Source organism: Penicillium angulare (assembly GCF_028827245.1).
Source record: "Penicillium angulare strain IBT 27051 chromosome Unknown utg000003l_segment0_segment0, whole genome shotgun sequence".
Classification (NCBI taxonomy): Eukaryota; Fungi; Ascomycota; class Eurotiomycetes; order Eurotiales; family Aspergillaceae; genus Penicillium; species Penicillium angulare.
This window is the reverse complement of record NW_026623162.1, coordinates 2,768,045-2,792,143: the sequence shown is the minus strand read 5'-3', so window position 1 is coordinate 2,792,143 and position 24,099 is coordinate 2,768,045. Positions and strand designations below refer to the sequence as shown.

General features: G+C 46.2%; 8 protein-coding genes across 8 annotated transcripts; 5 read left to right on the top strand and 3 right to left on the bottom strand.

Annotated features, from left to right (window-relative positions):
* Positions 1 to 701: 701 nt before the first annotated feature.
* N7478_003189 (VIT1/CCC1 transporter family protein) lies at positions 702 to 1,655 on the top strand (the record flags this gene model as incomplete). The annotated part of the gene is made up of 2 exons (XM_056919403.1): positions 702 to 1,018; positions 1,118 to 1,655. 2 exons carry the CDS (start codon positions 702 to 704, stop codon positions 1,653 to 1,655), a joined length of 855 nt encoding a protein of 284 aa, XP_056782561.1.
* A 5,181-nt stretch (positions 1,656 to 6,836) lies between these two features.
* N7478_003188 (phosphatase PAP2 family protein) lies at positions 6,837 to 8,283 on the top strand (the record flags this gene model as incomplete). The annotated part of the gene is made up of 2 exons (XM_056919402.1): positions 6,837 to 7,255; positions 7,404 to 8,283. The coding sequence occupies 2 exons, from the start codon at positions 6,837 to 6,839 to the stop codon at positions 8,281 to 8,283; spliced, it is 1,299 nt and encodes a 432-aa protein (XP_056782560.1).
* Positions 8,284 to 10,086: 1,803 nt separating this feature from the next.
* Positions 10,087 to 10,764, bottom strand: N7478_003187 (uncharacterized protein; the record flags this gene model as incomplete). Its single annotated transcript, XM_056919401.1, has 2 exons — positions 10,087 to 10,473; positions 10,534 to 10,764. 2 exons carry the CDS (start codon positions 10,762 to 10,764, stop codon positions 10,087 to 10,089), a joined length of 618 nt encoding a protein of 205 aa, XP_056782559.1.
* Positions 10,765 to 10,817: 53 nt separating this feature from the next.
* Positions 10,818 to 11,045, bottom strand: N7478_003186 (phosphotransferase enzyme family domain-containing protein; the record flags this gene model as incomplete). The annotated part of the gene is made up of 1 exon (XM_056919400.1): positions 10,818 to 11,045. The coding sequence occupies one exon, from the start codon at positions 11,043 to 11,045 to the stop codon at positions 10,818 to 10,820; it is 228 nt and encodes a 75-aa protein (XP_056782558.1).
* A 1,335-nt stretch (positions 11,046 to 12,380) lies between these two features.
* N7478_003185 (phospholipid:diacylglycerol acyltransferase) lies at positions 12,381 to 14,408 on the bottom strand (the record flags this gene model as incomplete). Its single annotated transcript, XM_056919399.1, has 3 exons — positions 12,381 to 12,526; positions 12,598 to 14,005; positions 14,082 to 14,408. The coding sequence occupies 3 exons, from the start codon at positions 14,406 to 14,408 to the stop codon at positions 12,381 to 12,383; spliced, it is 1,881 nt and encodes a 626-aa protein (XP_056782557.1).
* A 321-nt stretch (positions 14,409 to 14,729) lies between these two features.
* N7478_003184 (peptide alpha-N-acetyltransferase MAK3) lies at positions 14,730 to 15,388 on the top strand (the record flags this gene model as incomplete). Its single annotated transcript, XM_056919398.1, has 2 exons — positions 14,730 to 15,080; positions 15,146 to 15,388. 2 exons carry the CDS (start codon positions 14,730 to 14,732, stop codon positions 15,386 to 15,388), a joined length of 594 nt encoding a protein of 197 aa, XP_056782556.1.
* Positions 15,389 to 16,045: 657 nt separating this feature from the next.
* On the top strand, positions 16,046 to 17,105 carry N7478_003183 (uncharacterized protein; the record flags this gene model as incomplete). The annotated part of the gene is made up of 4 exons (XM_056919397.1): positions 16,046 to 16,247; positions 16,318 to 16,623; positions 16,678 to 16,787; positions 16,851 to 17,105. 4 exons carry the CDS (start codon positions 16,046 to 16,048, stop codon positions 17,103 to 17,105), a joined length of 873 nt encoding a protein of 290 aa, XP_056782555.1.
* A 407-nt stretch (positions 17,106 to 17,512) lies between these two features.
* Positions 17,513 to 18,244, top strand: N7478_003182 (seipin co-factor family protein; the record flags this gene model as incomplete). Its single annotated transcript, XM_056919396.1, has 1 exon — positions 17,513 to 18,244. One exon carries the CDS (start codon positions 17,513 to 17,515, stop codon positions 18,242 to 18,244), a length of 732 nt encoding a protein of 243 aa, XP_056782554.1.
* Positions 18,245 to 24,099: the final 5,855 nt, after the last annotated feature.

Here is a 24,099-nt window from a genome sequence, read left to right as displayed (position 1 = left end):
AGATGGAGGGGCAATAATATCCCGATGAGGACGCTTCTGGCTTGAGATCTAGACACTTGTGTAGGACGAGGCCGAAAGTGTCTATATGACAGTCCCCCTCTAGTGCGAGATAACGAGGCAGGTGTTCCTGGCGTGTCCGGGTGTGCATGATAATCATGCAGATGGATGATCAGGTCGCGTGTACCTGGTACCAGTGTGGCTCTAAGAGCCTATGTTTTCCGCATCTTTCCTGTTCTACCTAATCGCGTGTTAATTCAGTTCTCATTAGTGGAAGGCGGTGGGGTCAGGTGGTGACCCACCGCTGACATTGTATAGGCTCTGATTGGCTCCTTCCCCTCAAACCGAGTCCCGTCTACTCTAGTTTAAGCACCGGGCAACTCCACACTGATCCACATAGCGTATTCTTGTTGCTGATCCTCCTCGAATCAGCATTGCACGTGCATGGTGTTGCATCCTGTGAACAAAATGGATTAAACAAATTGCCAAGCACGTTTTGGCTCAAGGGATTGTGATGGGCTTGTCTCTCCGCACGATCATTGCAACGTTTCAAGCGAGATAAGACACTCCTTACTCCTCATAAGTCCGTCGGTCGCTGTGTTTATTTTCCGTCTCTCCCTTGCTAGCTTCTCTAGCATTTTCAACCTCTTTCCAGCTTTCTATCCCTTGTTATTGAAATGTCCATCACATCACTCAGCGGCATGATGTCCAATTACTCCCGGTTATCCGATCGGGGATCGTCCACGGACGACGAGAAAGATGTCCACATGCATTTGCATCCAGATATCGAAGCTGGCCATAAACCGAATCTGGACAAGAAAAGCGGCAGCTGGATCGATGGCCGTACGGTCTCCGATGCCATTATTGGCCTTTCTGACGGCATGACTGTGCCGTTTGCCCTTACAGCAGGACTGTCTGCCTTGGGTGATACTAAAGTCGTCGTGTTTGGCGGCATGGCCGAGCTCATCGCAGGTGCGATCTCCATGGGCCTCGGTGGATATCTAGGAGCTAAGAGCGAAGAGTATGTTGTAACCCCGCACAAAAAAGCAACGAAACCCAAAATCCAGCAGTTCTCCACTCGAAAAAAACAGGATCCAGGTGCTAACATTGATTGTTTTAGGGAATCATACAAAGCCACACTTAAGGAGACTGAAACACAAACTATGACAGATCCAGCATCAGTTACAAGTACCATCTCCGAGGTCTTCGAGCCCTACGAGCTGCCATCCGAACTAGTCGCCCAATTAACCCACCATCTGTCAAATTCACCCATGCTTCCTTCATTTTTAATGAACTTCCAACACACACTTCCCGAGCCATCAGAATCGCGAGCTGTCATTTGCGCTTTGACTATTGCCCTTGGTTACTTCCTGGGTGGCTTTGTTCCTCTCCTACCCTACTTCTTTGTCGGTCCACATGATGCATTCCTTGCTCTGCGCTGGTCGATCGCTACTATGGCTGTCGCTCTATTCATATTTGGGTATGGCAAAACCTGCTTTGTGAGTGGTTGGCGCGGTCGGCGCAATATCCGCAAGGGCATGGTTGGTGGTTTCCAGATGATCCTTGTGGGGGGTCTTGCAGCGGGGTCCGCTATGGGTCTTGTCAAGGGTTTTCAAATGTTGGCCGATGGCGGTGGTTCTGATCATGGTCACCAGTGATTTCAGCTGCACAAAGAAAAGAAAAGTGTATCAAAAAATTTACCTCATTCGTTTACTTATTTGCAGTTCATGGCGTTGGTGATATCAGCATTTTCATGGCACAGGGATCGGCGTTCGGGGCTCCGTCGGGCGACGGGCAGATTCTCTCGTTTATGGAGTCTACAATCTTAGCTAGAGATCTCGGGATGAAAGTACCCACCGCGCATGTCTTGTGGGTGGGTTGTACTTCATTCAATACTCAAAATCAAACACTCTTTATTCTCTAGATATCTGTTTACAAGAAGAAACCCGAGTCCATGCAAACGTGAATGGGTTTTTATGGAATGAATCTTTTGTTTTCTGCTTGCTCCAATGGATGTTTTTACATAGAAATGTCCCCGAAGCACAACGTCATAGCACTTATCTTATTCCCCTCGAGGTCAAAGACAAGAAGCCCTGTCCAGCCAGACCATTCTTCACCATTACTTCCAAGATTTATATTCAGCTATTAGAAAGGCTTCCAGATTCAACTTGAATAATTACGCCATCATACCTATACAAGAACCAAAAATAACAAGCTACAACTTCACCGCATCGCCTTATCCCACCGACACAATCAGTCAACATTCCAGCAAGGCAAGGGTTCGCCCTATCGCATAAACATAAACAGTATTGTAATGCATGGATTGATTTTACTTCATGACAAGACAGATTCACGAGGATGTTCACTCTTCACTCTTCACTCCTAACGTCTACGTGGACAATACCCCGCCACAGTGGGGGCGTGGCCGGGCATGATGGCTTATCGTTACTTGCAATGCATATCGCCCCTAATAGGATGATCACGTTTCTCCTAAGTAATCAAGATTAAAGTGCAAGGCTGATCTGCAGACACTGTGCATAAGCCTGGATTTTGATGCAATGCTGAAACTTATCAGGAATTATGCATGGCTGTGTTGGGCAATGTATTGTTCATGGGGCTGTATTTTGCCTCGCGAGAGTTGCCACAGTTCAGAGGCAAGTTTGGAGATCAGGTTGAAGTTTCGGGAATAGATGTTGGGAATCAGTCAAATTTTGAGTACATGAGGTTATTTTGGAGTGTTTTCTTGCGTTCAAGTTGCGCGGTGCTAAATATGACGAGGTCGCGGTTAATTTGCGCGGAACTAGAACCTGAAAAACTAAAATGCAGTAATTTCAGAATATCTATTTTCATATCAGTAAAAATGTACCTTATTTTTGAGAAGCGGATAGTATATTGGTCAGTTTGTTTGGATTCTCAATGGATTGCCATTCAAAATCCGTATTGTATTCTATAGCTTCGCCTTTCTGTTTCCGGCAAATTTGAAATGGCGATATTTCTATTTTAATTTGACTTGTGGAGTAAACGTTAGGCTGTATTCAACTGAAGGATGGGGCTGCAAATGTAGTCATTGCGTCTGGGGTACTAAGAAGCCCCATCATGTTGTAATTCACATTCCGTTGTAAAGAGTGCATGATGCGAGGATTAATGTAGCAAGAGCGCAACCAATGCCTACAGAATTCGAATACGGAGTATACTTTCCTTAATGAGGTCTCATGCAGCGCAGATACGCAAACCTAAAAATGCTATGCTCCAAAAATAGCGAACGTTGTTATCCGGATAATCTCCAGGGTTGTTATGTAGAGCCAAGTGCCCGTAAGCCGCTCAGCCCCAGCCCCAGCCCCATTCTACTCCAACAACTGTTTATTCCCTGAATTTAATGCATGGCTGACCTCATACGTATCTCCACACACCCATGTGGCGCAGTGTACCAACTCATCAAACAAAGTAAAATACCTAGGTAAGTGAGGGACAGCCCGCTATCTAGCCTTGCATCACTTCTCCTGTCCATTCTTAGTATCCACTTCTACTCCAGGCAGCCACATCGACGAGAGAAGGAAACGAATACGAGTCTACCTCACACGGCTTATTTGCGCTGATGTCAATACGCTGTTATCAATACTGATTCATGTCTTTGTGACGTGAATGTTTCAAGAAACACTCAATATTGGATATTGGTATCTTTGTAAGCGCCGGGTCTTGAGGCGATTAGATTTGTTCTGTGATTGGTCTCGGTCGCGCGCGAATGTATCTGAAACGTGGGATATTGACTCGCCCTCGGACCATGTGCGCTCATTTACCGGCATAAGGGACCTGGGGATTCATTAATAAGGGGGTTTTCGTTGGGTCGGACCTGACGCCACTTCATATATCTCGGACTAGATACGATGGAGATGTCTAGATAAACATGTTTTGATGTCGCTGGTGAGAAGATTTGAGGCTTTTATCTATCCTGCCATTTCATTATAGCTAGGCTTTAGATGTACAGTTCGAAGCAACTTGAACCTCTATACTATGATACTTAGTACTTGGCTTGGAATAACAATGAGTTTTATGATACTACGTATCACGATGAACTGACGAGTGACTACTTCATATCCTCTCAGGTTTTCTAATGTATATTCAGTTCTTATACAAAGATATTTGTATACTCTTCGCTATCATTCTTAGAATCAAACATTTAAGACAACATACGGAGCTAGTAGGCTAATACTGAACAGTGATGGACGCATCAATTCCACTAAATTCAAAGATCGTGTTCATAGTGATATAAACCGGTTTGTGTTCGTACAAATCATAGAACCTTGGGAAGGCTAGAGCACTGTTCATGTATATTAATCGGACGGGTTCCTAAGTGGAAAGGGGTACGTACCCTCTTGGCCATCACACACGGGATAGCAAGGCTATGGGTATAAGGATCTACATGCCGGTAGGAATGGGAAAATCAGAGAATCCTCGGTGGTTTGAAAGCACGAATGTTTGAAATACCCCAATGCTTGATTTGGTCAAGATCTAGCTCAATTCGTGAACTAGCTGTATATTGCTTGAATTCTACTACGGACTACGGGGCAGAGGAGTAGTAAGATGAGATGTATCCACAGTGGGCAAGAGCCACGAGATACTAATTTGAAGAGGATACAAGAGCGGTAAGCATAGACCAAGCGACTGCGAGGCATCTTAGTACTCCGTGAATACAATCGTGTTTTATCGAACTATCACCGAAGTGGACAGAGTAATGTCCTGGTTTGAGCCCCACCTCTACCTTGCCCTTTGTATTCGATGTAAGCGGGTACGCAAGTGCCGAAAGCCGACTACAGGGTAATGACATACTATGGTTCTACCTACACGCGTGTCATCCACGAGTGAGGTTGTCAGTGTTCGGTACGGAATAGTCTATTCCCTTTTATTTTATTTTGATATAAGGTGCGGCGCCTGAGTATGCTGTATAAACATCCAAGCAAGTATACAAATTCCCTCGAATCGGAAAATAAAGAAAGTTTTTCTCGCAAATAGCGCGGATTGTCATGCTGGGAGCTTTGGCCCCCCGAGCGGGACTGTGATTGGCCTCGGTCGCGCGACGATGAATTCTGAAACTGGGGGCGACAAGCTAAACCATGATCGGCTTGCGAGATATTCAGCTTCCATAATTAGTGCAGGCAACGGGATTTTCGGGATTTCCTTGGGAAATGAAGGTCTACAATCAGGAGGTTGGTGATCGGAGTTTGAGAAGCCTTGTTTTACTCCGTCCCTAGTAATAGTCATGGTCGCCAACGCGCCAAGCCAGGATAGCGTCGCGTAGCGCCGCATTGGCCCAATAATTGAGTCGTGACAGTGATAGGTCTGGAAACACCGGCAGGGTTTAAGCTGTCAAGCAACGCTTGCGCCTGGTCTATTGAACTTTCAGATGCAGGAAAAAAGACACACGCGACATTTCCCCGCCAGGTCAATCATACGAGCAGTGGCAACGAGCTAAGAAATGGATACGAAGTAGATCGTTTTGTTCTCTATACTTTATGTCGCGGGCATCACTATGCATCCCTGGCAAATACTCGAATGTTGGATACGGTACCTAGATTACATGGATATAGATCCATGGGGACTCGGGAGCTCTCCTAAGCCCGAAATCACCAAGGACAACAGGGACCTGATAACTCCTGAATAAGACCAATGCGGCATGGACACTGTACAACCGTTGGTGGACTAAGCGAAATTAGGCCTGGAGATCTGACGCCTCCCGTTGGATACCGGGACTGAACGATGGGGCCGCCGAAGGGGAGGGTGGGCCAATCGGGCACCTTCAATGGATCTTATATTGAAAATTTGCGTCCCAACCATTACAGGCCCCTTTCTCTTGCTGAGCGCTGTTATGGGTCCAAAAAGGGTTTTTGATTATAGCTCTTCAGCTCTGACTGTATTGTAATTTCCTTTATTTTGATTTGCATTTTAGTGCACGAAGTATAATTTATGAATTTTAGTCTCGTACGGCCGTACTCATTGCCTGTCTAGGTTTAGTTGGCGTTATGTTACAAAGAGAAAAACAGGTTGTAAAAGAGAAGAAAAAGAAGAAAGTCAGGTACCGAGACAAACAAATTTTTGCGATGCTGACCTCGGTCTTTCAAATTCTGCACAAAATCGGAGGCACTTGACCATAAACTCCGCTGTGATCTCTCATGCATCAGCCACTCGGTCTTCGTGACTCCGTTCCGTAGCATCCGCCCGGCACAGTCGGGATCACCTCGTATTGTTCCTGTTGAAGTAGAAGAGAAAAAAAAAACGGCTGAAAAATATGAAAGAAAACCGACCTTGCCAGAACTTCACACTTAACTACTTGATAACCTTGGAATATGATAGATCGTAAATGCCCTGAATGATCTTTCCTATACCGTAGTATTTGAAAATTTGTAAAAGAAAAAAATAAATAAAATACCCCCCTAAGCCGGTCAGGTCGCAATAGGGGCCAAGCACTAGTCCACGATTAGTGACGCCATGGACTTTTCGGGCGGCGCCAAACCTGGAACATGGTAATACCAATACCGAAAAGATTACCGAAATCCTCCCATTTTCTCTGCTTCTTAATCCTTACCTATCCCCCCTCTCTCTCTAGCTTTCCCATTTCTTTCTGCTTGTTTTCTCATCCTGTCCAGGGCTCGACGCCTTACTTCAGTTCCGTCCACCCTAACCTTTCTTCTCTCATGCCGGTCTGTTCACGCTGAATTATCTCCCGGACGCTCCTGCGAATTCCTTCCGTCTCATCCCGCGGCATCCCTCGAGCCCTTTTCTGCCCCCCTTCAACAATCGAGTGATTCTAGAGTCTCTTACAGGAGACTTACGCCGGGAAAAAGATGAATACCTATCCATCATGGAAGGATCGCACGCAGAACCAGTTTGGCAAACTTCAAATCCAGGTGCCATGGCGATCATTCCAGCTCTTGGTGCCGCATCGCATGCGCCGCAAGATCCGCTCAAAGCTTCGGAGTCGACTATCACCAACCTCGTCTATCTCGACCCTTCAGACTTCGATCTCGCCAGTGGACACACTCCGCTCGCTTCAGGCTCACCGATGGACCATGTATGACTTTCAGTATCTACTGTTGTTGATCATTGGCATCTTTTCCCTATCTGCCATGCAATCGCCAGGTCCACTAGGCAAGACTGGTATCTCTACCTTGCTGTTATTCTCTCTTCTCCTACCCCTCACAAGGCAGTTCTTTCTTCCCTTCTTACCCGTTGCTGGGTGGCTTATCTTTTTCTATGCTTGCCAGTATGTCCAACCCCCTCTCCTCCCAGGACCCCTGATTCTCGCCCCACGTGACGTTATCATTGCGCGCCGTGATCACTCCCCTGCGGAGGATCGCTGGGCAGATTGACACGCGTTTTTGAATGAAAAATGCTAATTCAGTGCTTAATAGATTCGTTCCAAGCGACTGGCGACCTGCAATTTGGGTCCGAGTGCTCCCAGCCATGGAGAACATCTTGTACGGAGCCAACATTAGCAACATCCTATCCGCCCACCAGAATGTAGTGTTGGATATCCTGGCGTGGATTCCCTACGGACTCTGCCACTATGGCGCGCCTTTTGTCGTGTCTGGTGTTGTGTTCATTTTTGGTCCACCGGGTACAACTCCGCTCTTCGCCCGCACTCTGGGTTACATCAGTATGTTGGCTGTGACTATTCAGCTGGTGTTCCCATGCTCGCCACCCTGGTATGAGAACCTGTATGGCCTCGCTCCAGCCGACTACTCTATGCAGGGAAATCCCGCCGGTCTTGCCCGTATCGACAAGCTGCTTGGAATTGACCTCTACACCTCGGGATTCAAACAGTCCCCTGTGGTCTTCGGCGCCTTCCCCTCTCTCCACGCAGCCGACTCGACTCTGGCCGCTTTATTCATGAGCCACGTCTTCCCTCGCCTCAAGCCTCTCTGGGTTACCTACACGCTGTGGATGTGGTGGGCTACTATGTACCTATCGCACCACTACGCGGTTGACCTGGTCTGCGGCGGTCTCCTCGCCACCGTGGCATTCTACTTTGCCAAGACTCGATTCCTCCCGCGTGTTCAGCGTGATAAGATGTTCCGCTGGGACTACGACTACGTCGAGGTCGGCGATGCCTCTCGCGAATTTGGCTACGACCTTGCTAGTCTTGACGGTGAATTCAATCTGGACAGCGACGAGTGGACTGTTGGCTCTTCCTCCTCGGTCTCCTCTGGCTCTTTGAGCCCTGTGGATGACCACTACGCCTGGGAGAGCGAAACCCTTACATCGAACCACGACATCGAAGCCGGTCGCTGAGACCGCTGACATGCACGTACTGTGTTCGACTTGTTTATTATTGCATCTAATCACTTTTCGAAACGGCGTTCTGCTTTTGACGACAATGTTGGGACCATCATCTGCATCAAACAATTTTCGACACCTTAAGGTTTTTAATCCTATTAGGAAACCTCCGATTCACAAGGCACTCGGTACTCGATTCGCCTTGAGTTGAAGGTTATCTACCTTCTGGCTGTACATGCCTCGTCACCCTACTGGGATGACAACCTCCGTCCATAATACTAATTCCGGTGGCGGACCCTGATAACCTGCCCGGGGTTCTATTGCGATATTCTCGCAATCGCCACCGTCTGGAAACCCTCGCTTGTACAGACTCGGACGCGCCCTATTGGGACGATCCGCACCTTTCTATTCATTTCTGACCTATGTCTTTCGCTACAACTTTTTTACTGTTCGAGCCACTTTTTTCGCTTCTCGGCTCGTTCAGATGCACAAACTTTTTTATCATTCATGTCGATCGTTTATGACTGGCGTCTGGGACTTTGGGAAACGACTTTTTACGGGAACAAAAAAACGTTTCGGCGCCTCTTACATGCACTACACTCGCTGTGCATTAAAATTTTGAATATCTTTGGCTGCTTTTTGAGAGCATGCTTTTATTGCATCGGCACATAGAAAGAGAAGGTTTTACATACCATGGAATCGGTCTGACCTTCGTTTTGGTGCCTTCGCCGCTGGCAGGTGAAAACCGGCGTCGGCATGGGTGATTCCCACCAGACAATATTATCTGGGAAATATCACAGTGGAAACCGACTGGCAAAGAAGCACAGCACGGACTACTTGCGGCAGACATTGGGAGGTGAATGTGATTCGACGGAGCTCATTTAAACCACTCTTTGTTTGCCGATCTCATCGCTTCTGGCTATCGGGAATGAAGCACGATCCAACTGAAATTTGGCATGGCACCCGACCATCCATCCACCACGACTCCCGCCCACCTAATATCTCGTGTATTTTCTCCCTTCCTCCAGAAGGGGGCCGTGGAACATATTCGCGATCGGCCTGGCTACCTTGTGTACACCCTGGACTCCGATCAGTTGGAAATATCGTTAGCATTATTCTTAATCCCTAGATGAAGTTATGAAGAATTGTACATTACATTATTATTCCACATTGTGCACCTGACTATGTAGTATAAACAATAGACCCTGTACTTAATCCCTTGCAAAACCTTGTTTTAGTCTTTCCAGAGCTCCATTCCAAGGTTAACTCTATTTACCTCCACCGCTCCTAAATAAGCCTGCAACCAAGGTTCTCTTGGATGGGAAAAAGGAAACAGAAAAGACAAACTAAATTAAACTCAAATGGTTACAATACAGCCGTATTCTAGTTATTATTGATCTTCCCGCCTTTTTTAAGTTTGTACAAAGTAAGTCGGGCGAAATGATCGCGTGGTCTTTTGAGGGAAAATCGTGGTATTATCCAGTCTAGCGCCTTGACTATTGTACAAATCTCTAGTAGTATCACGCAGTAAAGCTGTCACTGGCAGCTCTCACACTATATAGAGAAAAAAGATACCGAGGCAGCCCAATCCCGTGCCGATATTATCATGAGATAAGATTATAGGTTGATATCTGAGCCTTTCAAGTTCATCTAAATAAATAGTACTGCTCCAAAGAAACCCACGTTTGCATACACTTCACTTTATAGAACATTGAAATCATGACAACTTGAAGCTTTCAAAATACGTCCTTGGCTATAACTATTAGAGTAGAGATCAATCTAAACTCATCCGAGGCCGCAAATCACAAAGGTACCCATCTATTTCTTCATCATCAACTCCATGTGGTTCAGGTGGAAAATATCTTGAGGCATCGTAAAAAGGCTAGTTGTCTGTACTATATCGAGGAAGACAGAGGCATCGAGCATGTTATATTGCATTGTATCTGAACCGTGCGCTTTATTTTGAACATCTGATTGATGCAATGCTGTTGTTCCAATGGCAATGAAATAACCCGAAGCTGTTGAGAATGGACCTGGTGGGACAGGTTCTTCCCTTGCTACTGTAGACAATTTCCCTATAACAGGCTCCCCTGATTGAGTAAGCTGGGCAATAGAACCGATTTGAGGATAACGCAAAGTTGCTTGTTGCGCCTGCACATTGTCCACTGGGTTATAATATGCCCTTGGACTGGAACCTAGGCCTTGCTAGGGAATTCATAATAAAACAAGGAGCAAGATTATAGTCGAATAAGGGTACTTGCTTACCGGTAAATTGCACATGTCAAACGCAACATCCTGTAATGTATTACCATAAAAGCCCTCTGTCATCATATACGCAGCACCCGCGGCCGCTGCACGCCGAGATCCAGGGCGCCCATAGGCATAGACATTGGGAACCACTACATATGGAAAGTTTTTCTGGCGTACAAATTCCATCGTCGAGATTTTGCACATAATTGCGTAATTTCCTTCCTCTTCGCTGACTGTCGCAGGCATGTCAGGATGCTGTGGCAATCGAACATGAGAAATCATGAGACTGCCATCCTCGGCTACCATCTCGAAACAAGCCCAGTATTGCCCTGCCGAGAAGTTGCCGAGAAGTTTTCGCTCATCGACAGCTTCTGGCCCTTTATAGTCTCGGCGTGAGACAGGAGGGCTTCCTTGTTGAGATTAGCGAGCGCTGTCTCTAAGCGCTCTTTCATGCCGTTATAATTCCAGCCCTCGAATGAGGTCCATCTTGCGCTAGGACGAACTCTTGATTCTATGGCTTTTTCCATATTTGCATGAGAACCTTGCTTTACTACGTTCATCATGCCCCTGATCGTTAGTAATAGTAGGTAAGAATTGGAGGGGTAATAACAGCTCTTTGATATTTCCAATATAGCTAATACACGTGATTAAGATATGGATATACAAAAATAGATCTTGCAGTGTGAATAGCGAAGACTGTAGTGTGTATAAGGAGGTAAATTCGCGCTACCGAAGACTATGTGACGCAGTACAAGCAATCCTAGCTCTACTGGAGAACCTTTCAGATCCTAATTCGGCTCAGTGCAGATCACCAGCACCCTGCTCATTCTTTGCCCCCGCTCTTGCAGGATGCAGATCACCAGCTATCGTCTGAGTGGCTGGTAGCTTTTCTTCTGTCGATCCCACGGGCCAAACTCACATGTACCCTTCCGTGGAGTGCCGGCAGGGAGGGGTTGCATGCTAGGGTCTGTAAATTGTGAATGTGATTGCGGTGAGCATATCCCCTCGTACACTGTAATTTTGACTGGGAATTGGACTGCATAATTAGTTCATTTTAGTTTCTTCTAAGCTTTGTATTTGTTTTATTCAGTATTGCTTACTGGGTCTGGAGATTGGGTTTCGGTGATACGAACTCCATCTTTCTTTTTTACGAGGTCAAGTACTGAACCTTTGTAGATACCTGCAGGTGGGTGCATTCGACGGAAAGCCTGAAGGATTTATTGAATTCGAGTTGCGGGGTGGATAGCTTCTTAGCATGGTTGAAGTGGATTAAGAATGTTTTCTTCTTCTTACCGTTGCTAGTAAGTACTTAGCTCGTCGGGTATCTATACGTCGGCAAGAATCTCCTGCTTAATTACTTTTACTCCCGTCTGACAGCTTTTGGGCGATATTGGTAGTGGCTGGGCATGCAATCCAAAGCATTCATATACCTCCTTGTGCCCTCACTGAGATAGATTTCCGTCATTGTGGACGAGGGACCGAAAAAGTAATTCATTGCCAAGATATGCTGAGCGGACCAGGAACTAGGAACTGGTAACACTTGATCAGATGAGTATCATGTTGCCCACGGGTCTATGCAGGTACATGCATTGTTATACTTTCAAAGCTACGTGTCTTGTGTACCAGTAGAATCTTCCGAATATTCGCAGTTTGAAGATGAGATAGTGAAATTTGTGCTTAAAGCAAATAAAATAATGATAGCGGATATTCCCTGGTTTCATTCTATGCCAATCCAATTAGAAATATTACCTTCTAATATGCAAGTCTAATAATATCTGTGGGTATCCTGAAGAGACCAGTGTAAACAACAAAAGGGGAATATTAACTTAGACAAAGGTGCCCACCCGAGATTCATTAAAAGTCTATTCGTCGTCAAAAATCTGTACACGTTCCGCATACTCGCGGATATTGGAGACAAAGGTCTCCCCGATATCGTCGCCTTTGCCGCCAGCTACCCGGAGAATGAGGTCGTTCAGCGAGGCGCGGCCAAGAATATCAACATGATCGCCTATTAGATATAGTAAGTATTTGATCACATAGAGGTATAAATTGAAACATGTCAAATCTGGTGGAGCATACCTGTATTGGGACCTCCTCGGGGTGAGAAGCGGTCCGGCTCATGTGGCATCTCGAAGACCTTAATCTTAGAGCCAGCTGGATTGTAGCGCTTGATGCGCCAGCCCTTGGCACACATATAGCCTGTGCTAAGGATGTTGACGGTGCCGTCACCCTCGCCCATTACGACGCCATGGTCAACATGTTCATTCAACGTAACAGTGGTGTCAATGCTGACATTGAGGTTTACCAGCGGATCAGTCTCCTCCTGGTACCAATAGCTACGCTCTGTGGGCTTACCTACACCGTAGAAGCAGTAGATCTTCATATCAGGTGCAAGGGGGAGTCGAGCCTCGAGTGGGTTGAGCCAGGTGCGCGGGTCTTTCTCATTAGCTTCCACTTCAGCTTTGGTGTGTGCGACGCCGTGCGAGTAACTACCCAACACCTGGTTGCGGTACCATTCTTCACTGTGGTCCATTAAGTACTGCAGACTTTGGGGAGCGGTAAGATTGCGATGTGTCAACGATGAATTGGTGTCACGGAAGTTGATGAGATTTCCAAAGGTTTGTGCTTGACCAGGTTGGTCATCTGGAGCCCAGGTTGCGTTGCCCCATACAGCCTCGCCGCCTTTGGGCAACATACTAGATATACCGGGCATCGCACGGAAAATCTCTGCTCGCTCTTCTTTGGCCAGGAACTTCTCCAGCCCGTAAACTGCAAAAGCATTTAGCTGTGCTGTATCGCGCATCTCGCCTGACAAAACAGCCGTCAGTCCCTTGACAGCACCAAGCATGCAGCCACTGATATTGACCCAGGAGTCGATATGTCTGTTGACCCAGTCCTTGCCACCATTTCCGTGTTCCTCGCTTTCGACCCACTTGAAAAAATACAAAACTACTTGTGATCCCATACTGTGAGACGCCAGCATGATTTTCTCACCCTGCAGCTCCACTGCAGTCTCAATATAAGACTTCAGCCGGCTAAAGTACTTATCTCGAACTTCCAAATTCGGGTATGCAAGGCGCCAGTCGTATGCGGCCGTAAACGCATTTGTAGGATCATAACCAATTGTAGCAAGGTTTTCAAGGATCTTGTTCCAAATCCAATATCCTGTGATAAAGAAGTCGGTAGCGTCGAAGCCTTGCGCGGCACGAAGCTTGATACCGGGCGGGTCCAAACCAGTCTCACGATCAAGCATGATATGGTTCTTCCATTCTGCCTTGTCCATTATTAGAGCACGCATCATGCTCCAGCTGCCCCATAGCCTCCGTCGGAAATATTGACGTGAAGTATCACCGGTTCCCCAGCTCTCGAGCCCTGTTGAAATAACCCCGGGTATCATGACGACAGGATGCTTGGCCTGTACGCCTTGCGATTGGAGATGTAAACCGACGGCAAAAGAATCGTAATTGATGGCATCGCGCTCGTGTTGCTGTATTTTCATAGCAGGTTAGCATCAATCCATTAACGGGTCGTAGGAGGGCCAGTGGAGGGAAGGGAAGCAGTACCGAGAATTCTCTTGCATCACGAACAATTCCTTGTGGAATAACATCAATCAAGCTATCGAGGTTCAAGTCCAATAACGATTCCAAACTGATGACTTCCTGCTGGTTCGCAAAAAATACAGCAACCAAGACTCCAAAGAGCCCGCCGAGCGCGAAGATCAATCCATTACGGCGCTTGCTTCGGCGTGGTGGGGTGATAACGAGCTGTTTAACTTTCGCACCTCCAAACTCAGCCCGTAGGCGATCCTCCTCTGTTTGTGGCTGGGTATCCTGTTTGTTGCTGTCGTCGCGGGACGGAGTGTCGTCCTTGCCTGTGCGGCGGCGCAGCATAGCGACCGCTCAAAGAAACCAAAGGGCAAGGTGCAAGCCAATCGATCGTAGGAAGAATACTCTGGTAGGCGCGGTTCGTGTAGGGAATAAAACAGGAAATCCACAAGATAAGAATAGAATACTTAGGACAAAATCACAAGCTCAAGGATCCCAGCAATAACATTTAACGGGACGATCGGCGTCACATGGCAATCGGGCTCCTTCCCTTGTGTTTCCGCCTTGTGCTTCCTCTATCTCTCCCTATCGCCTTCCCCACCTCCCCTCTTCCCTAACAGGATCCTGGACACCTCTACCTCACCTATAATTCGGTGAGACTGCGGAATGAGCCAAGATGCCTCTTCTCCACTCCGCTACGTGCGGTATGACAGCTCGCGTGAGAACGAGTATGTCGCCGCAATGCGCCAGTTGATCTCCAAGGATCTCTCCGAACCTTACAGCATCTACGTCTACCGCTACTTCTTATATCAATGGGGCGATCTCTGTTTCCTCGCCATGGACGAAAAGGATAACATGGTCGGAGTCGTAGTTTCAAAGCTTGAGCCTCATCGCAGCGGTCCATTGAGGGGGTATATCGCCATGCTGGCCGTGCGCGAGGAGTACCGAGGACGGGGCATTGCGACGAACCTAGTGCGCATGGCTATAGATGCGATGACCGAGCGAGATGCAGACGAGGTTTGTCCTTGTATCATATGAGAGTGCTCTCTTTTTTCTTGGCTAACCTTTGCACTTTGTGACAGATCGTGCTCGAGACAGAAATGACCAACACCGCAGCGATGAAGCTGTACGAACGACTAGGCTTCCTCCGCAGCAAGCGACTACATCGATATTATTTAAATGGGAATTCGGCTTATCGTCTTGTTCTCTACCTGAAAGAGGGCGTGGGCTCAGTTCGAACGGCGTTTGATCCTTACGGTCCACCTCCGGGGATGGTCGAGGCGCCCAATATTGCTGCTACTGGACATGGAAACGGTGGTAACTGAGCATTTTTTGATGACCATGCGAAACGACCAGAAAAGATAGACTTGCATTTTTCTACATTGAATGGGCGTTTTGGGTTTGAATATCAAATATCAATATCAAGGTATATCCTTTATTACTATCTACTAGCCTGAGATCACGTAGGTGGTAATTGTTGCTGGGCCATTTTCTACTTTATGGCTTTGGTATCATATCTTTCGTACTGAGCGATTGATCCATGGATAGCTCCAAAAGATGTATGTTTTACGACATCTCCCCCAAACTTGTCATATCGTTGGGATACCTACTATACCAATTCAAGACCCGCGAACACAAAGGGATGGCCGACATCGTATTGAACCGAATTTCTTGAGTTTGTCGCAATAATTACCTCTCTCTCTCTTCGTCTTCCTCTTACTCTTCATTTTCTTTCCACTTACTCAGGCTCTCATATTGGATATTCTTCTCTTGCTACATATATTTGGTACTAATTAATCAACTACACTATGCCTCGACTCGCTTGCCATCCCAACCCAAGGCATCACAACAAAAAAACGGTCAGACTTGCCAAGCTCGCCCACGACATCAAAAAAGTATTTTCTGCAGCTCTTGATTCCCAAGAAGGCAAAGTAACACCCGGTCAGCTCGCAAGAACCGCCCAAAAATCAGCCCGAGACGCCATGCGTCTGTTAAACGAGGACCGGAAACCAGTAGAGGACATGAAGATCAACGAGGTCAATAAATTTACGCGCCATGACCCAGTTTGTCGCTTTCTGGCCGAAACCAAAGAGCCCTGTGTGCGTATTCAAGAGGAACGAGAAGCTCGAGCAGAACGGGAAGCACTGGATGGCCCCAAGCCAGATATTCTCTCTAAGACATGCTGTAGGTCCCAACCTTGGAAGGTTCTTAAGTTTTATGATTATTTTATGAGCATCGCTGATTTATTCTATAGCAAAATGCCTGAGTAATGTCACTCTTCGTGAGCCTAATAATATGACCACTCGACGAACGCGCCTGGACCTTCTTCTGAATTATATCTTTGAGAAAACAGATCCAGCTTTTTCAGACGAGCTGACTCTTCATACTGATCTTGAGTTCAACTGCCGCCTACCATGCGCAGGCAAATCCTATTCGCTCGGTGGCACTCCATACTACAGTCTCTGGTATGGTCCCGTTGAGGATCTTGCCACCAATTTTGTCGCTGTGCATACCGAAACACCTGGGGTTTTCGACGAAGCAGTTGTCCATGCGTATATGGGTAGGTACTAATAGCCCTCTTAGCTCGCTTTATATGGCATCTCATTTATAAAAGGCATGATCCACGATTCACGCAAGCGCTGTGGCAAAATGAGCCGCGAGATATACGGCCTCGCAACCGACTCAAATGAGTTTTGGTTTTACCGCATTGACAATACAGGCAAGGTAAGTCTACCTCTACCTCTGTAGTATCCTCAATTATACAAACTAATAAGCCAACGACCCCAGTGGAGCCATACCGTTTATCAAGCTTCGAAGTCAGAGTGGGGTGAACTGGGCGATGATTACGAAGACATTGCGAGTCTTCTCGTTTTTATATTCCGTGAAGCGTGTGAGTTGTTGGAGCAAAATGACACGTCAGGCAAATTGTCATTGTCAAGATTGAAAGTTAACCGACTTCCGTTCCCGTTCCAAGGAACTGAGGAGGTGTCATACGAACGTTTGAAGGCAATGCCGGAGGGGTTGGATACTTGGATTAATTAAGGGCATTGGATGCCATATCCGTGATAACGATGTGGGTGGGTTGGGCGCAGATGTGGGCATTTAAATTGGAGTTTGGATCATCATTTTCATCATCGGTTTGATTTTTCTTTTCTTTTCTTTACCTACTGTACTACCGTTGGAGCCTTTGAACCTGTTTAGTGGTATAGGAATAGTGGATTGTTAGAATTAATATATTTGATCAAGTTTATACCACGCCCCCTACGTCATCTAGTACCACGGACCGTTGATATAGATCTATGTCCTCAGGTCGTGATCATAGATTTTATTTAACAAGAAAATATTTCGAATTCAGAAGTTCATACTCACCGACTCTTTTTAATTGATTCCTTACCTCGAGCTTCTTACCATCAATACTCTCAATATCTATTCACCCCGTGGTCACCACGATGTCTCTCGACCCCGTCACAAGCGGCCTAACCAACCGCCTCCCAATAAATAAAGCCGAACAAGCAACCCGACCCGTGAAAAATATACCGAAACTAGACAAATCCGGCGCCTCAAAACAACTAAATAAAACAACAAACGACCTCACAGACCCTATCGTCCCAGGCGAATTCCCCCGCGATGAAGGCCAACCCCGCACCCAGCACGAACCACCACAAGGCGAGATGAACTTCTCCAGCGCCTGGTCCAGCGTAAACAACTGGTTCCACTCTCTCTTCCCGCAAGCCATGGATCGCTTCGAAGACCTAGTCAAGTGGGCCGTACAATACCTCTTCCCACCATCGAAACAAGCAGAGATGTTCGAAGGAGCGATGAAAAGACCCATTGCCACTACATTTATCGTTTGTCAGATTATTTGCTGCGGTGTTCCGTTGTTGATATTTTTGGCGGGCGTATTTGTCTTTGCGGCTGTTGCTCTTTTGCTTTGGGCTGTGCTTTCTTTGGTTATTCTTGGTCCTGTCTTGCTTGTTGCTAGTATGATGGGGGTTTCGTTGTGGGGATGGGGGTGGATTTTGTATGGGTTGATGGGCTGGGTTGACCAGCGGTTCTTTGGGGGGATGATTAGTAGATTTTTCCTTCCAAGGATGCAGGCGCAGAGTGAGGGTGATGGTGAAGGAGAAGGGGGAGAGGGTGAGAAAGAGGAGCAGACGGAGGGTGAGAAGAAAGATACTTAGGGTCACGGTATCATCTTCTTCCATGTTCCAAGGTTGGCGGGAGGAGGTCTATCTATACTATACATAATGTGACTCCAGGTTGTGATATCATGCTTTATGTTTTATATGCTTGAGTATTGTTAGGGTTTACGATTTTATGAGATTTTCAATGGACGCTTTCAAGGTTCCTCTGATATCTTTGATGCGTATAGTGCGATTGATGGGTATTGATTGTTAGAACTTGTGCTAACTTGAACCACTCTTATCAAGCCTAGACATCTATGAATGTCCACTGCACTATTATGTAGGTAGTAGTTTCATGCTGATAGCTCTACTCCAATAGAAGACATGATTCACCACAGTGGATATAATCACTATAAACTAGGTAACTATAAGAAACTGTCTTGGACCACGAGACTTTAATTTGATTCAACATCCCGTTCAGTTTACATTCAGGCGTGGCTGACCAGATTAAAAGGAGCATTCGAGCCCTTCGATAGGAATGTTCATCATAAAAAGTCCCAGTCTAGACCAAACATACATACCGCGTGCGTGAGCAGCCCTCATGCCTTTTGGCCTGCAACCCACAAGAAGGCAACCTCACCATCTGAGTACATGCATATGCACCCCGATAAATCAAAACAACCACGACAGAATGCTCAGCGCACTAGCGTAAAACTCAGACCAAAGCATTGCGTCAACATCAACAGCAGCTAACCGAAGCTATTTCCAGATCCAGCCTGTTCCTGGCGCTAAAGTCACATGGGCCCATCGATAAACCTTGTAACTCCCTAGCCCCTCATGCATTGCATCAAAGAATGATGGACATGGATATCATCGAAGCACAGACACGAGAGATGGATGCAGTCAGCCGACCACAGACTCCAAGCATCTTCCATTCCCGCATCGCATGGACCACCATTCCCCGCGTAGAAATGAAAGTGTATCAGCGCCAAAAAAAGCAAACAACGATATGCAAGGTTCGACGGTGGAAAAATTACACTTCGACCTACGTTAGAATCAAGATTTCGTCTACTTTGCTCGGGCATAACGCCGCAATGGGATGTTGAGGTTTACGTACCTATCGACTCGCTAAGTAACTAGTAGATGTGGAGTTCCAAGTTGCGGAGGCCTCCGTACGAGATAGCCGGTGCCAGTTCCTGAGTGCTCCGTCACGAGCTGTGGATGGAGCGGCCCGTTAATTGATGCTAGGCTTGTTTCGCGCGCAGTCGAGTATGCTAGCTAACCTTGTACATACATGCATTGCCGATCACGGCCCCTCTGACACTCCTGGCACTGATGGATCCAATCCAGCCCAAGCCACGGGGAAGCTAACTATGGATACATACTGTATACTGTATTGCACGGAAGCCCCCGGGAGAACTAGTAAGTAGGGGTGGTTACAGCTCAGCTGCGACGGATCTGCGACGGAGCTTGGCGCGTTTCATGACGGACGGGATGGGATGGGATGGGATGAGCATGGCAGATGCGGGTAGACAAAGCAAAGAAAAAGAGGCAAAGATAGTGTAGTATAGGTGTGGAGTACGGATCCTCTTTTTTCATTTTTTTTTTTTTGAAGTACTGCGCGGTGCACTGTATAGTGATCTTACCAGTTTATTTTTGGCTCCATTCCTGCACGCCACAAAGGAATATGTGCATGGAGAGCCTGAGACATGACGGATAGATGTTACCAGTTGGAACGACTCAGTGATCAGGGGTAGGACATGAGGGTAGGACAGTCATCCCCATGCATTTTGAGAGAGTTCATGCTGCGGAGGGGGGAACCCTCGAGTCTCCATTTCCAGTCCCACCGGATCCACTTTCGTGCGCATTTACCCCTGAGCAGCAAAGCACTGACCAGGAATGCGTGCAAGAGAAGAAAATTGATGTGCCTCCACCCCCTCCAAAAAAAGCAATGGTACGAATGCGACGGTTTCGAATAGGGTATAGTAGGAGTTGAGCTTGGGACAACATGAGGTCCTGGACGATCTACGGGGCACATTTGAGCCATTTTTCTTTTGTATTTTCTTTTGCTTTCTTCTTCACTTTCTGTTTTAAGCATGAGGAAGAAAACTAGGATCCCGTTATGTGACGGATGAACGAGATGAGTGTTCCAAGTTGAGCTGAGGAACGGAATATGAATAGATTAACGCCATTGCCGCGATTATTTTTAGAATCCCAGTTACCTAGACAGCGGGAATTATAACAGGGAATGTTCATTAAAAGATAGAAAGGTGATTGAGACCATCGTCATACACATGAATCGCACGATGTCGGATGAAGGAGCCGGGAGTGCCAAATCGGCTAGGAGATCCGCAAAAAAAGTCCTTGCGTTTGAGACACTCGATAGTGTCGAGTGATTCCTGCAGGTGCAGCAGGTAAGACCCCTCAATGGATTGAACATAGTGGAGTGGTTTTTTTTTTTTACCTGTTCATTTCTTTTGTTCGGACCCGGGAATGAGGTCAATCAGTGTGGAGGAACAAGGAGCGATAAGGCTTCTCCCCGAGGGTCCTTCTTGCCGGTGTCACCAAATATAGCGAGAGTTTTTGTAAATATAGAGAGAGAAAGAAAAGATACTAGACCAGGACTCAACCTGAAACTTTTTTTTGTCTTTTCCTCTCGACGAGGGATGCAGCGTCCACATGGAGGTCTCGTGGACAAAGGCCGCGAGCCCGTCTTACCCAAATTGGAGGCCCCGTTCAATCTGGATCTCCACTTGGGAGGGAGTCAGTGCGGCCCGGCTAGGGGCTCCTCTTCGGATGCAGGTACCTGTGAGTAGTAAGTGTAGGAAGAGGGGGAATGTCTTCAGTGGCACCGAGAGTTGACGTCAAGACTAGCTAATCAGTGATGGGACCCCCTGAGATACATATGATTGAGTGGAGGGCACGGACTAACGGAGCCAGGACGACCGGGATTGAGACGATCATCGCGATTTCTGTGCTGGTCGAAAGTCCGTACCTAATCTTTCAGTAACCGGATGAACCAAGGTTGAGGGGGAAAAGGGGGAGATGTTTTGCCAGTGGCAAAAAACGACCCAGGGGTAGAGCAGGGTTGGACAGTTTGGCTACTTAGAGAGTATACCTGCATGTGTAGTGTACATAGGTTATGTATGTGCTGGGTACTTCCTATCTATCACGATGTACTTGTAGGTGTATGAGACGATCACAGGGATTTCATCAGACTCAGGGGAATAGATAACATGGATGTAGATATCATAATTAAATCAAATAAATAGAAAATAAAAAATAAAAAATAAAAATAAATAAAATTGTGCATGAACAACGATAAAGGCGATGTTCCCCTTGCATACATAGAAAACACTAACAAAAAAAAAGAGACGTGGATTAACAAGTCAAAGAAGAGACAAACTCGGTCTGAGTAAAATCAATGGATCATTTTTCGGAGAGAAAACAAACCGGATGTCTACATGCATTGATCAATTGTATTATAATAGCCGTGCCGGAGGACACTAATCCGGCCACCCCGAATTAGTGTCCCCCACCGTAATGCAAAATATCACCGTAATGCAAAACACTTTCCCGCACGTCTTCTTCCCTCAATTATACATCCTTAACTATGGCCGATTTCTATGAAAATGAAGTATTTCGTATGGAAGAGGCTGTTGGATATGCCTCTACCCTCAAAAAGCCAAATTTGACGCAGATCGCGGAGGAATATGCTATTTCGTATTATACTCTGTACCGCCGAGTCCGTCAAAAATCAACGCCCAGAATTCAACGAAAACCACAAAATAAGGCTTTAAATGACGTCCAAGAGAAAGCTTTATCCTTCTGGATTCGATCATTGGATGAAGCTTTTATCCCTCCGACACCAAATATTATAGAACAGTGGGCAAATCTGACTCTTGCCCGATCGGGAACATCAGACCGAACAGTCGGAAAAAACTGGGTTTATCGCTTTATTCAACGTTTCCCGGATGTTGATTTTGAGATGAGACGACAGAAGGTTATAGATTTAAAAAGAATGAGCCACGAAGATGTTGCTATTCTAGAACATTGGTATGATTTATTAGACAAAATTCTTGATGGTGTACCAGAAAGGCTTGTCTATAATTTTGATGAAACTGGCTTCTAATTGGGCCAAGGACAAACTCAGAAAGTCTTTATACGTTATAAAACAAAGATTCCACGTCTTGCCGGTGAAGAACATGGAGAGCGAGTTACTGTCGCAGAATGTATTGCGGCTGATGGTTGGAGAATGGAACCCCTTGTTATCTTTAAAGGACGCCATCAAATGGAGGCTTGGTATGATACCAAATTACCTGAGGAGTGGATGACTGCAACTATTGAGAAAGGCTATATGGTTGATGAACTTGCTGTGCTTTGGATCAAAGAATTTGACCGTCAAACGCAGTATTGTGTTAAGCAAGGCGAGCAAAGAATTCTTTTAGTTGATGGCTGTGGCTCATATCTGACATTTGAATTCTTAAACTCTGCTGAAAAAGCTGGTATTAAGATCTTTGGTTTTCCACTAAATAAGATAAATTATATTCAACCTTTGGATGGTAAGCCATTTTTGGCTTATAAGGCTTATTTTCGTTAATAAAATAACCTTATTTCACAGTGGGGTGGGGGTCTTACAGCAAATAAAAACTCATTTCTCGAAGACCTTATGGGCTTTAGAGATAAAGCTTTGACACAGAGAGTTTGCCGAAATGCGTTTCGAGAACGAGGAATTTATCCAGTCAATGCTAAAATTGTCTGTCAAAAACTGGAAGATGCCCTTCTTTCTATCCTAGATATATCAATTGATCTTCGGGATCAAAAAACACCATCACCACCACTGGAAAATATACTATCTTCAAGTCTAGAGAATATACCTTCAAAGACTACAGAAGACGTCCAGAAACGCCGCAAAAAACTAGCTCCCTTAATGGAATTAGATAGTATTACACCTCGGCAAAAACGGACGTTAGATCAAATACTTATAGAGATGGATTTCCACGTTCAGGCGATTCAAAACGCATCTTCTACGATCGCAAAAATAGCCCAAATCCAGGCCCCACGGGCTAAAAAATCTACCAAACGGCGATTATTAAACCTCAAAGATGATGGAATTTTACGTGTTAAAGATGCAAATCGATCTATTGCTGAGCGACGTGCTAAGGAAGATGAAAAAGAGGATAGACGGGTGGCCAAAGATTTTAAAAAACGCTTTGGATTTGAACCTTCTCGACCCTCAACAGATAAATCACCTATTGTGTCTTCTACGCCGATTCTTGGAGATAATGGTGATATAATTGCATATCAAGATTCATTTAGTATTTAGTTTAAAAATTGATGTTTTGTTGCGTGTTTTGCATTACGGTGATATTTTGCATTACGGTGGGGGACACTAATTCGGGGTGGCCGAATTAGTGGCCGACGGCACGGCTATTATAATATAAAGGGAAAATCATGATGGAGACTTGACTCCACCCGTAAATCCCATTCCCCCCCCCCCCTCCACCCCCCAGAGAGAGAGAAGAACCCGCCCTAACAGCGAACTAACGAAATAATAATCTCCCCCTCCGATCAATTCTAATTCCCCTTTCCCACCCGCCTCTTCTCTTCTCCCCCTCCCACATTCCCGCCTTTGGTCACTCGATTCCTTCTCCTATTGATTCGCCTTATTGTGGGTGAAAAAAATAACTGAGAAGAAAAGTACCTTGTTTGTCAACCCCCTGACGACGAGGGCAAAGAAAAAAATAAAAAAATAAAGAGAAGTAATTCAGCGGGGAGATTGTCAGGTATGCGAACAACCTTACTACGGTACATGCCTGAACTGTGCACCTGGTTTCTACCCAATAAATCATACGAGGGTCGCTGTCAACAAAATCTTGCATCGTGTTCTAATCTTCTTTCTCTCTTATCTA